Source organism: Hippopotamus amphibius, chromosome 1 (genome assembly GCF_030028045.1).
Source record: "Hippopotamus amphibius kiboko isolate mHipAmp2 chromosome 1, mHipAmp2.hap2, whole genome shotgun sequence".
Taxonomy (NCBI): Eukaryota; Metazoa; Chordata; class Mammalia; order Artiodactyla; family Hippopotamidae; genus Hippopotamus; species Hippopotamus amphibius.
The window spans coordinates 225,196,182-225,209,706 of record NC_080186.1 but is presented as its reverse complement, the minus strand read 5'-3'; the positions used below and the strand labels follow the sequence as shown (position 1 = coordinate 225,209,706).

The 13,525-nt window shown below is 43.3% G+C and overlaps 1 protein-coding gene across 1 annotated transcript in view; it reads left to right on the top strand.

Annotated features, from left to right (window-relative positions):
- The first annotated feature begins 1,956 nt into the window (after positions 1-1,956).
- RGS7BP (regulator of G protein signaling 7 binding protein) overlaps positions 1,957-13,525 on the top strand; it is a 93,324-nt gene continuing 81,755 nt past the window's right edge. Inside the window, exons 1-2 of the mRNA XM_057699866.1 lie at positions 1,957-2,581; positions 3,528-3,694. Coding sequence (XP_057555849.1) covers positions 2,417-2,581; positions 3,528-3,694 — 332 coding nt within the window. The 5' untranslated portion in view covers positions 1,957-2,416. The remainder of the gene's footprint in view (positions 2,582-3,527; positions 3,695-13,525) is intronic.

Sequence of the window (13,525 nt, the reverse complement as noted above, 5' to 3'; positions counted from 1 at the left end):
CCCTGGTTAGGGTATTTTCCTCCCCAACCAAATTCATGGGATCCTTTTCAACACTACTTCTCCACCTCTCCAACACCAGCTGGGTGTCCCGCAATTCAATACCCGGAGTTAGCATCACACCCCACACTTTTAAGGGCTCAGTCCCCCAAATCTGCCCTCACTGCACAGACCAGTCACAAGGATCACGTCCCCAGGTTACCCATACTTCTGTCCATCTTGGCTACAAATTCAAGGGTTCCCACAAACCCATCTCAGAGTCGATAATTTGGTAGCATGCGTCACAGCACTTGGGAAAGCATTTTACTTACCAGTTTCTTATAAAGAATACAATTCAGAAAGAAGATGCATAGGGTATGGGGGGGGAGGGGGAGATGCCATGCCCCCTTTCTGAGTATGCCACCCTTCCAGCAACCCGGTGTCTTCACCAACCCAGAAGCTCCCTGAACTCCATTGTTTAGGGGTTTTTTTATGGAGGTCTTATTGTGTAGGCATGATTGATTACACTGTTGGCTATTCCTGATTAAATCAGTCTCCAGCCTCTCTCCCTTCTGGGGAAGTTGGGGGTGGGGGAGGCCTGAAAGTTTCAAATGCCTAATCAAGGCTTGATCTTTCCAGTGACAAGGGGCTCCTATCACCCTTACCACTAAGGAAATTACAAGGGTTTTAGGAGCTCTGTGCCAGGAACTGAGGACAAAGACCAACTATCTTTCTTATTATACAACCGCATTACCGTTTACCTGTCTTGTAAAAAAAATTCTAGAAACATCTCCTTAAGGTGTTAGCTTTTCTGGCTTTTTCTGGCTCTCCCTCTCTATGTACTCTCTATAACCTCTTAAGAGATGGACCAGAAACCTCCTTTTTGTTCTTCATTAGGCTTTTCAACACATTATTAGTTCCTCTACAGCAGACGTCTTTATCTGTCCCCTCCAAACAAACCATTCACGGGAACAAGCATTCTCAGAGCATCAGAGCTGAATGCCCACGGTACCTCTCTTCCTTCCAGAAGAATATTAGGATGTCAGTGATAAGGGTGAATTTAATGGCCAAGGAACTCACCTCAGGACCCCCTTTCATGCAGTCATCCTCCCCACATTCCTGGGCCACCACCATTGGCCTTTGGGTCACTGACGTCCCATAAAGGAGAACTGAGTCATTCTGAGTACCCAGGGAGGCCTGCTGGCTTTTACTTGTTCAGATCTCTTTTGAGAAGCTCTCAGAGCTGGGTCCTGAGACTCTGGAATGGAAGACCAGGAGCTTTACTAGTTAAGATGGGATGGGATGGGATGGGTTGAGGAGGGGTTTGACGGAAGGCCTCTTGCATTCTGCCCTCATTGCTACTGGTTTTCCTCCCCGTACATCCTGAACAAAGACAAACACAAAAACACAACAACAACAAAGACGACAAAACTCCGAGAAACAAAGCTGTTTTTAAAAACTGTTATCAAGAGATCTTCCTTCTGAGGCAAAAACCGCACTCCGTCCTCGTTGGGCTTTGCTAATCTGTGGCCCCAGAATGTCTCGGATGGTGAGGGCCTCAAGCTCACACTGGGTGATCTGAAATCCGTGTTTAGGTCCCAGCATGTGGCGATGTGCTCCACTCTGATGACACTTTTCGTTTCTAATAATAGAGCAGATGAAGTAATATTGCAATTGATGTTCCCGGGGATTTGATTGGATAAGTGCATAAACCCTGGAGGGGGAAGGGGGTTGTATGGACGGATCACATTAGTATTCCTGTCCTATCAATGTTCGGGGCCGCGGACAACGTCAGCCGGACCGATTCCCTGCGTCTGCCAGTCCCGCCACGGATTCATTTGGGATCCTCACACAGAAGAGCCCCTTGGAGACGAGGGGTCAAGACAGCGGATTAGAGCCAATTGCCTCTTCGGGGACTGCCAGCCCTTCCAGGCCCGGGGACGGGGGAGGGAGGGGATAGACGAACGGAGCGCCGCTGCAGGAAGACACCCGAAGCTAGAGCGACAACCTCCGCCTGCCCCGCTCCCCTGCCACCCGGCAGCACAGGCTTTGAAAGCTGCTCGCTCATCTGAATGGAAACTCGGAACCTCCGGGCGGCGTGTTCCTCCTCGCCCAGCCTTGCGACCCATGCCGAGGGGAAGGCAGTGCGAGCCCGCGCCAGAGCCCAGCTCCCGGGACAGGGCCGGCAGCGCTGCTGAGCAGAACTTGAGCGAGCCCCTTCGCCGCTGCTAGTGGAAGCGATGCTGCACGGCACAGCCAGCGCTTCCCCGGCTCTCCTTCAAGCTGAAGGTTACCCACCCGCGCAGCCAGCGCCAAGCCTGTGAGCGCCGCGCCTCGGGTCCCGGCTCCCGCTGCTCGGCGGCGGCGCGCAGGGCAAGTACCGGGCCGCCCGCGCCGGGGCGCACTGCACCAGCGGCTTCGGCTTGGTGGATGTGTATGCATGAGTTCTGCACCGAATGGGCGCAAAAAGCGCCCCGGCCGGTCCACCCGCTCCTCAATCTTCCAGATCAGCAAGCCCCCGCTGCAGAGCGGGGATTGGGAGCGCAGGGGCAGCGGCTCCGAGAGCGCCCACAAAACCCAACGAGCCCTGGACGACTGCAAGATGGTAGGTGGAACATGCACCTCCTGTTTTGGTTGTTGTCTTTTTTCTTTTATATTTTCTTTTCTTTCTTTCTTTCTTTTTTTTTTTTGGAGAGGTTGGGGAACCGTGTACGTTCATCTTTCGCCGGAGTGCCAGCCACTCCGCCACCCTCAGCTCCTCCATGCCGATCACGTGCACATGCACTATTTTTAAATCTGCAGTCCCCCAGATTCGGGGAGACACCCGGGTGGTAACGGCCCCGCCAAGGATGGGTCTTGGGGTCAGCGGCTGTAGGTCGTGCCACTACCCCCTCGGAGAATGGCAGATGCGAAAGACACGGTGAACTGGCTGGCTCACCAGGGAGGGAGGGGTTGGGTAGGTAAGGGTGCTGCTTTGTTGGGGAGACAGTAGCAAACAAACCCAAACAGAGCGCACGGGGCGCTGCGAAGGGGATGAAGGGTCCAGCGCAGAGGCTGTGGCCCGTCTTCCTGTCAAGCGCCGGAGCGGGAGCCGGAGCCAGAGCGGTCCTCCGGCAGGTGGTGAATGGTTTGCCTAATACAACCCACCTTTGGCCTTTATCCCCAGGCCAGTTCAAACCCACCTCCCAGCTGTAGCAGAGGGGAGAATTCCATGCCAGAGTTCCCAGCATCACTCTCTAGTTACCTGGGAGTGGCATGGTAGCTCTCCAAATAAGCTCTGGCTCTTCAGAAACTGAGTCTGAACGGGTGGGGACAAGTAGGTCTGGAAATAGAGCTTCCATGACCAGACTTAAGGATGAAAAATAAACACTTGCCTTGGCTGGAGAGAACTTATATCTCCGTGCCCCAATCTGTAAACAATCTGGAGGCTCTTTAGCAGGAGATTTGGGGAGGTGGCTCAGGGGTCAGTGAAAGCCTCCGTTTAGGTAAGACAATACAGGAAACTTTCTGATGATGAGTGTCTTAAGAAAGAAACTCTCTCTCTTTTCCAGCTTGTCCAAGAGTTCAACACGCAAGTGGCCCTGTACCGAGAATTGGTCATTTCTATTGGGGATGTCTCGGTCAGCTGCCCCTCACTCCGGGCCGAAATGCACAAGACAAGAACCAAAGGCTGTGAGATGGCCCGCCAGGCACACCAGAAACTTGCCGCCATCTCAGGGTAGGAGACTCTTGGCATCATTTGGTAATTCACATATACGACGTGTGGATGCTGGCAGTTATTTACGGTGACCAAGGCCCCAGAGATGATCTCTGCAAATGTGAGGTTTTAATCAAACACCCTGAGGTCAGGATTCTCTGGAGAGCTATGAACAAACTATAGGCCAAATTATAATCCAAAAGTTGTGTGATTCTTCATATGTATTGAATATTTGGGTCATTAAATGATTTTTTTTAAAGTAACTTCCACTATGCTGGCTACATATTGGAATTTGGGACTTACAATGTTTTTGCAGAATGTTTGGGCACCAAACTGAAGTTAAATCATCATACCTCAAGATTATTTTGTCATGTCCTGCTAAACATCTACTGCACAAAAGGCCTGTGCAGTAGGCGAAAAATCTTTCCTAAATCCCAGATATACTAAACTATTTATACCATGAGATAAATTCCTATGATACCATTTTAAATAAAATCCCTAAAATAAAGTCTTGGATATAAATTACTCTCTTCACTGTAGTATATGAAAGGGAAGTTTTAACATGAGGAAATCTTTTTAAAGATTGGGGAAATTCACAGATCTAACTAAAGTTAAGCTGTTTGTGCCTCCCCCCAATTATTTTTATTTCTTTTTATCACATTTATGGATTCTCATGCCTATTTTAGGTAGTGAGACAGTGAGTGAAAACTGTGCTCCTGAGACCCCGCTCACTCCTTCCTGATCTCTCAGTAGTGGGAGAAGAATTAGCCTTGGATTTTGTTAACAGTTTCTATTTTCAGATAAGTACAAAAGAAAGGAAACACAGGAATCCTTATGCAGATACATTGATTTCAGTGTCTGATTCAGCCTGGATATAGCCTTTATTTGTCTTCGTGTGTATGGTTTTATCACAGTAAAAGTTCTAGTCAGCCTCTTCTGATAATGTTGTGGATTGATCACTTGTAGGAATCATATATCTAATTTTTTCAAAGAATCACTCTTTGTTATCTTTAATGCTATTAATATGTATAGTGACAATTAGTATATAAAGATTAGAAAGTCATGTGTTGCCTCTCTTAACAGTTTACATTTGACAATAGGCATTTTACATTATGAAAAAATGATATGCTGTGCTAACCTCCTTGAAGTGAGAGATATATAAAATATGTTATGAACGTATTTAATTTAGTAGAAATATTGAAAAGCATTGTCCATTTCTGTTTTAACTGTTATACTGTACTTAACAGGAAGTGAATCTGGGAGTGAATCTAGGATGTGGAAGGGAATTAAGTGTCTAAGGAATTTGGGGAAGAAGTGCAGCTGTGACAAATCTCAGAGAGCAGAGAGAAAATCAGAAACACAAAAGGGAACCATGGTGGATTAAAAATTGTAGAGAAACAATGATTCAGAAGGAAAAACAGGTTTAGAACAGAGAATTTTATGCTCAGGGCTAAGGAATTGCATCTACATAAACTTTGTGTCTAAGAGTGAATGGTGTGGTTATATCCAGCATTCCTTTAAGCTGGAACTCAAATTGATATGTTCTAATTAGGGAAGATGGACTGGAGGAATGAACAAGGAGTTCCATTTAGTCTATTCTGCTACACACATGAAATTCAGGTTCTTCTAAAGGTTTAGGAAAGAGAGAGTCAGAAACTATTAGCTAAAAGTTGAGTTTTGAGGATTTGAGGTGAATTTTATTAATTCAAGGGGTTATAGACCTTCACTACTTGCTTACGTGTTATCTGAGGGTTGATGTTATTAGGGGCGGTTTTATAAGAATTAGTGGGAAAATAGGTTGTTCTTAAGAGCCTTGCGAAAGTAAGGCCAACTCTGTAGAATGTTTTAGGGTAGAATTTGAAGCATTTTCCTCCCTAAAATAACAATGAAATACAGTTTAACCTTCTTTCTAAAAAATGACAGCAATATAATCGAAGGAAATCCCTTTAGCTCCTCACTGTCTGGGCTCCACTAATGAAGGATGTGATTCCCCTGGGCAGAATTCTGTTCCTGATATTGCTAGTTTTGTGGGTTCTCATTTCAAGCTTCATGTGAAGGCTGGTCGGGAGGCTGTAGGATTCACTTTATAGTTTGATGCAGGGGTAAGAAAATGATTCCTGGGAAATGTAGACAGAAAGACTGGATTTCTTTAGTGCCCAACCCATTGTTTGCTGGCACAATCCACTTAATTGATAGAATAATCCTCTGAGGGAGGGTTAGTATCCTTATTCTACAAATGGGTCTTAGGTTAAGGAAATTGCCCAAAGTCGCACAACTAAGAAGTGGTACAACTTTGATTTGGCCCCAGGTTTGCATGCTTCTGAAATACATGATCTTTCCTCCCCCTAATGCTGCCATTCAAAAATGTATCACATACAAATGAACAGAGTACTGAGACATGCTCACATACAGATGAACCTCCAAAAAAGTACACAAAATGAAAGAAACCAATCACAAAATAACACATCTTATATGATTCCATTTATATGAAATGCTCAGAGAAAGCAAATCTGTAAGAAACAGAAAGTATATGAGTGGTTGCCTAGGGCTTGGGCTGGGAGTGAGTGCAAATGAGCCTGAGGTATCTTTTGGGGGTGATGGAAACGATCCAAATTTGAATTGTGGTGCTGGTTGTACAACTGTATGTTTCCTGAAAATCAATGAACTGCACACTCAAAATGAGTGAATTTTATGGTGTGTAAAGGATATCTCAATAGTGTTTTTAAAAAGGTATGATCCCCATCACCATGATTAACGCTGCCTTTCATTGGCTTTATTCTTTTCTACACGTGTGGCTTTTAGTGAAAGGGATATGAGCTACAGGGATGGGATAAAGTAAACCTTGGCTCTCCATGCATTCATCACGATGCCTGCCTGAGAGTGATTAAGCACCGGTGCAATGCTCTGCGTAGGAACACAGGTGAGGGGGAAGGCAGGACTTGAAGGAGTAAATGAATTCACTCATTTCATACTGACACAGACCACTACTTTCCTGTCTACCACCTGGCTTTAGGGCCAGAGGAAGAAGACAGGGTTGAAGGTGGACAGGGTTAAAGAGAAGATGAGGCAAGAAAATAGAAAGGAAGAGAAAAAACAGAGTTAGGATGAAGCCGCACAGGTAGCCCATGGCACTGTAAGACCTCTCCATTGAGACCCACAATTTCATCATCCCTAAGGTCTTTAACATTTTAAAGTCTCTAAATTTACAGTTCATCTTACAATGGATGATGCGTCATATTGAACAGCAGCATCTTTTCTTTCTTAATGGTACATAAAACAGTGGTGTTCTTACAATGAATGATGTCTAAATTTAATAAAATACAGTTTGGGTTAAAAGAAAAAAAAAAAAGAATTAAGCCACTTATGCTACATCCCTTTCATCCCTGACCAGTTGAAACCCTCAAGGAATGGTGACCACAAGAGAAGAAAACTCAGACTGTGTTTCTCACTAGCTGACCCTGGGTAAGAAGGCCATCTGCACAGACACAACTGAAACACTTTCTCAAATTGTGTTTAGATCAGCAGAAGTTCAGGTACAGCCTTTTCTTTCAAAGGCATTGGACGTTTTCTGGACTGAGCCAGGCAGCTGGATCTAAAGTCTCCTCCGAATGGCTTGATTTACCACAGTTATTTTACCTTCGTCACCCTCTCCTAGGTGGTAAAGCTAGAGAAGGAGCACTGTCGAGAACACTGCTTGATGTTTCTGTGTGTGTGTGTGTGTCCATGCATGTACACATATGTGTGTGCACATGAGCACACATCAGGGATAGGAAGTTGTCTGGACCCTGTCTCCTTGGACTTCCTTCCAAAAATGACTTCTGAGACACCTTTGAAGAATCCCTAGGGCTCCATGATACAGAGAGTACTGATTAAGCAAAATATCCTTGTTTTATGTTTTGATATATGAGATTTGGAGAATTTAAAGTGACAACTTGGTCAAGATAACTTGGTCAAATATACATGAGGATTTTACAGCCAGGCAGACCTGGGCTGAATACCATCTTTGTTGACCTTGATGGAATTGCTTAACTCTCTAAATCTCAATTCCCTTATCTGTAAACTAGCTGTCATGCTCACTCCTGGGGTAGTTGAGAGGATTTAGGGAGCCAGGTGGGTGATGCCTACCCTGTCAGTGGCACTCAGCCAGTCCCAGGCTGCTCTAGGACTGGAACCCAGGTTTCATGCTCCCTGGTCTAGTGCCTGTTCCATCAACCACACCACACAAGCTAGGAGGGACCAGAAGAACCAATATCCTCCAGCAAACCCCAGGAGTTTGTGCTATGGCTGGTGGGCTGGTGGTTAGGGGTCCTTTTCCTGTGCTGATTCTTTGGTACCTGTGTTGCACTGGATATTCACACCGCGACCTTCTGTGAGTGGCTGCTGATGAGAGTGAAAGTGAGGTTTGAGTGTGCTAATGTGAGAGGCAGCATAGCTGTCATGGGAAAGAGACTCTAATTCAGATTAGACCTGGATAAAATGCTGGTTTTGCTGCTTACTAGGGATACATGTGTACTGATATGCACATTGCTTCGTAGGGTGGTAAATGGCAGTCTGGTACAGTGGTTAAGTACACAGACTTGGCACTAGACTGCCAGGGTTCAACTCTCAGCATCACCACTCATAAATAGTGTGACCTTGGGCTAAGATACTGTCTCTCTGCCTCAATTTCTTAATCAGCAAAATAGGGCTAATAAACAATGGGACCAAATCATATAGTATTCTGAGGATTGAGTAAAGTAATATATAGCAAGCACTTAGAAGACTGCCTAGAATACAGCAAATGCTGCTATTAAGTTCAGATTAGTGTTACTGTGATTATTAATAAGATTTAAAATTCAGGTGGTCACGATACATTTATATAAAAATATATTTGTCCATCAAATATCTTTCAAACAAATATCTTAGCTGGAATAAATTTTGGCTTACCTTAGCTTCTTACATTCTGGGAAAATTTCTTACATTCTAGGAATCTTCTAGGTTGAATTTTCCCAGATAAAAAGGCCTCTTTAGTATCTTAAAAGCAATATGGAGATGTGAAGGTTCAAACATAGTTAAGTTTAGAAATATTTTCTTGGTATAAATCAACCTAGATTCTTCATAAATCATAATATTTACAAAATCGTTTGGTCCAGCTCTGGTCTAAGCTGTGTGATGCTGGACAAGACTATTAAATTCTCTGTACACCTCAATAATTGAACTGAATGATTCCTGAATTATCTGGCCTCATCATTCTAGTGCTCTATGTTGATTCATGTAGAATCACATAGACTTTGTTCACAGAACTGAGCTATGAAAAAATCGGCACATGCAGGGAGTTTGATGATTGAATTCCAGAAACAATTTGTCAGGATGTGAGCATACTGTGATCACACGGAGAATCTTAATCTCCTAATGGCTTCCGGGAACAGAATAATGACTATCCTAGGGATCCGTACCCACAGATTTTAGGTTTTTCCCTTCAGCAATGATTTTCCTGGCCGGGCATCCTGTGCTTTTCTCCTTTCTCCTTGCACCTCTCCTCGTGTTTTTCCCTTCTTTTTTTTCCATCTCTATTTTAGTTTCGTTTGATTCGTATTTGACTTTTCTGCTCTATTTTTTGCAGTCCCCCTTTTTGTCCATGCCCTGTCCTGTTTGCTGGGATGTTGCAATGGGAGAGGGAGAATACAGAACCGCAGTGTAGTCAGTGATGCTTCCTTTCAGCACTTTGGCTGAGGCTGCAGCAATTATGTGGGGTGGTAGAGAACGGGAGAAGTGTTTGGTGACCGTGGCAGCAGCTCACTCAGCTTTCTTTAATCCACATGATGGAGGAGGCCTGAGGTATAGTAAAAGAAGCCTGGTTGGCAGGCATGCCAAGCGACCGACACTGTCCTTTACATTTCCTTCCTATTTGGGGTTTTAAAATTTTAACTCTCACTGGTCAAATAGTGAAAGGTAAGCTATATCTGCACCAAAAGAATATGTTATCCATCTGAGATGATAGGAGAACAATTCTGTGTTAGTTTTCTAGGGCTGTAGTAACAGAATACTACAAACTGAGTAGCTTAAACAGCAGAAAGTCCTTGTCTCACAATTCTGGAGGCTAGACGCCCAAGATCAAGGTCAGGCAGGGTTGGTTCCTTCTGAGGGCTGGAAGGAAGAATCCGTTCCTGTCTCTAGCTTCTAGTGGTCTGCTGGCAATCTTTGGTGTTTCTTGGCTTGTTGAAGTACCCCTGCCTCCATCTTCACATCTTCTGTGTCTGTGTGTGTGTCCAAATTTTCCCTTTCTATAAGGACACCAGGCACAGGCCCCACTCCACTGTACCAGTATGGCCTCATGCTAATGTAACTAAGTACGTCTGAAGCACCTATTTCCAAATGTCACATTCTGAGATACTGGATGTCAGGACATCAACATATGAATTTGGAGGGTGGGGAGAAGACAGTTCAACCCATAGCACATTCCCTTCATCCACCTGCAGTAGAATACACACTTTGGGTTGTTTGTTTTGCCCAGTGGGGATGGAGTTTTGCCCAACACTATCTACATACTTTCTCAACACTTTTGCACAAAGACTTCCCAGTGCCCAGTGTTTTATCATTTGGGAGACTGTAGCTCATATTAGGGGTGGGGTTTGTGGCCATGGAATAGAAGGCTTTCTGTGTGAAATGGATGTGATCACAAAGAATCCCCAGTATGGTTAGCACGTTGCACTAACCAGTTTACAAGGAATTAGATTTACTGGTGTCTGAAGGTGGAGCAAAATCCAACTGCAGAAGAGAATGTTAGGAGCAGGAGTAGATGCACCTTACAGTCCACACATAGGATGCTCACTTTCTCAGGACTGCATGGCTAGAAGTGATTAGGGGGTGGTCCCTCAGTGGTGCTGATTCTGTTGCTTCAGGGCCGTAGGCATACTCAGGAGCAAGTGACAAAGGACTGACTCACACCAAATTAGAGAAGAGTGCCATTCTTATCAACCAAACGTGATAGGGAATCTATACACATAGTCTCCCACTGCCAGTTGAAGTTTGGCCTTTTTATGTTCTGAACACATACAATGCCTTTCACCTTGTTAGAGCTTTCTAATAGATGTTCCAATTAGAAAATTGAATCTAAAACAAACTTTGGGAAGACTCATCATCACTTTATACTGTGAAGTACAAGAAAGCAAGGCTGTGTTTCATTCATGTTTGCACCGAGTGCCAAGCTCATGAGGAAATGTGCATCTTGTTTGTTCATTAAGTTTCCTTGGTATTTTTAAATCTGTTCTTAAAAGATACTGTGTCATGTACTTCAAGGCAAATATCAACTGTGCTTTGATAAGAGGGAAAAAAAAGAAACTGTGTCTTGACACAAACTCTAGTAAAAAATGAGCAAACATATTAGCTTATATTTTGTATTTCTACTACATTTGACTGCTATTTCTTTCTGGTTTGTCACTATAAAACCAATATGTTGATTTTTAAATGAGAGGACTTGAAGAGCACACTTAAGATAGATTTCTGAGGCATAGGTGTTCATTATTACAAGACATTAGTAGGCAGTGTGTATTTTAGAATTACTCAGAAGGTAATCATGTTTGAGGTTATTTGATAAAATATCACCCTAACATCTGCTTGGTGGCTTTATATCGAATAGTTAAATAACCATTTTCTATTGAGGTAATTTTTTAAGAGCCATTCTTTAAACTTTTAAACTTGAAAGTTTAGATGTGTCTCATCCAAAAAGATATCTACATAAAGCAAGCTCCAGAGCAGTAACTAAATCACCAGTCAGTTCATTTATTTCCTCTGCTCTAGATGACACGGCATTTTTAAAAAAGTAAAAACCTCATGAAAAACATTTCATTGCTTGTCTATATACATATTTACGTATACATATATTGCTTATTCATAGACACATATTTATATATAGTTATAAACACTAAAATTTGTGAAATAGACTCTTGTTAGGATAACGTGTCTAAGCCTTTAAACAGAAGCATTGATGTAGTTTTCCACTCTAATGGAGACCGCTAGATACAATCAGGTTAACAAAAATTAATGTTTGCAAGTATAAACTAATAATCTACAGCAATTTAAGTTCAAGCAAAAGGGGGAAATGCCTACTAACCCAGAAGTCATCAACCCCCTAGTGTATTCTTCAGTCACTAAAAATAAGTATCTTAAAGTCCCCCTCAGTATTATTCTGTCAGTTACTAGTCCAGTAATATTTTATCTTTTTCAATGTCTACTGTATCTCCCCCTTTTCCCCCATTTCTGTGGCCACCCACTTCGTTCAGAACCATGTCCCCTCAGGCCATCAGCTCTTGTAGTGCCTCCCAGTTGGTCTCCTCACCATCAGTCTCTCACCTCTTCTTTTCACCTGACTCTCTGGATCCAGACTAATCCTCCTAAAACTCTCCTCTGATCTTGTCACTTTTTTGCTTTGAAACTTGCAAAGATGCCCCATTGCCTAAAGCAGTGTTTCTTCAAATGTGATCCCTGAGTTGCCTGTCTCAGAATCACCTGGGATGCCCTCAGACTGAAAGAACCAAAATTCTGGGGAATGAGGCCTGAAAATCCAATTTTTTTAAACAAGCACCACCCCATCCCCCAGGAGATTCTCAAACATGCTAAATATAAGTCCTGTCGGCCTGAAGCAGTGATTCTCAACCTGGGCTGCACACTGCAGTCACCCAGGAAACTTTAAAAAATTGTTGATGCTTGAATTCCATCCCTAGACTTTCTGATATAAGTGATCTGGGAGGCAGCCTGGGCCTTGGGCTATTTTTTAAAGCTCCCCATGTGAGCATTTGTATAAAAATGGATTACATTTGGCTACATGGAATAAAAAATTCAAAGTAGCAGTTGCTTAAAGACACCAGAGTTTCTTCTCTCACAGAAAAGAAGCCCTAGAATGGCCAGTTTGGAACACATCTGCTTATTTCCCGGAGCCAGCATTCTTTGCTTATGGCTTCCCTCCTTAATCTCACTTTATCATGTGAGATTACTGCAGGAGCTCCCGCCATGAGTCCCAGTTCCAGACTGGAAGAAAGGATGAAGGGGGAAAGGCCACACTTCCCAGCTGGTCCGCTCTTTTTAAGCAGACCCAAACAAAACTTCTTCCAGAACTGCATCACATGGTGACATCTAACTGCGAGGGAGACTAGGAAATGTATTCTTTTATCACTGCCACCTTAAATAAAAGGAGGACTTTATTACTAAGGAAAAGAGAAAGAGCAGATATTGGGAAACAACTAACGATCTCTGTCCCCAACCTGTATTCCTGGACTTAACTTTCACCATTTAACTTGTAAACACTTTACTTACTCAGACTAGTCTGCTTTTTATTCCTTAACGGTGTGTAACAGGATGGCCCTATTCTATTAGTCTACATCTATGGTTTCTATAGAAAAAGCATATTCTAGCTATTAAAAGAAATAATTTACTCTCCTAAATGTCAAGATCTTATTTGCAGTCTCATTGTCTGCCATGCTCCTCACACTGAAATTCAGAGCAGATGGAAGAGTCCCAAAGGGATTAAGAAGATTTTGCTGCTTTTAAATGGACCCATGGAAAAGATTAGAGGTTCAGGAACCACTTGGGAGGACAGGAAGTTAGGCAAGGTGCCTTTGAAAGGGCTTGAGTATAATTTTCACAAAGCAGGATGTGAAATAGGATAGGGCCTTTTAAAGAGGAGAAGTAGTGGCACTCAAGAAATCAATTTTTAAAAATCTACCAGAGATTGAGTGGGACTCGTTTTTAAAAAATAAATTTAAACTTTATTTTAAATCAAAGCAAAAATTCCATCAAGCAGTTAAAATCTGATGAGCTATCTCAGGAATAAAAGGTAGGGAGGCAGAGTTTTCTGGATGTGGGGATAAGCTTCAA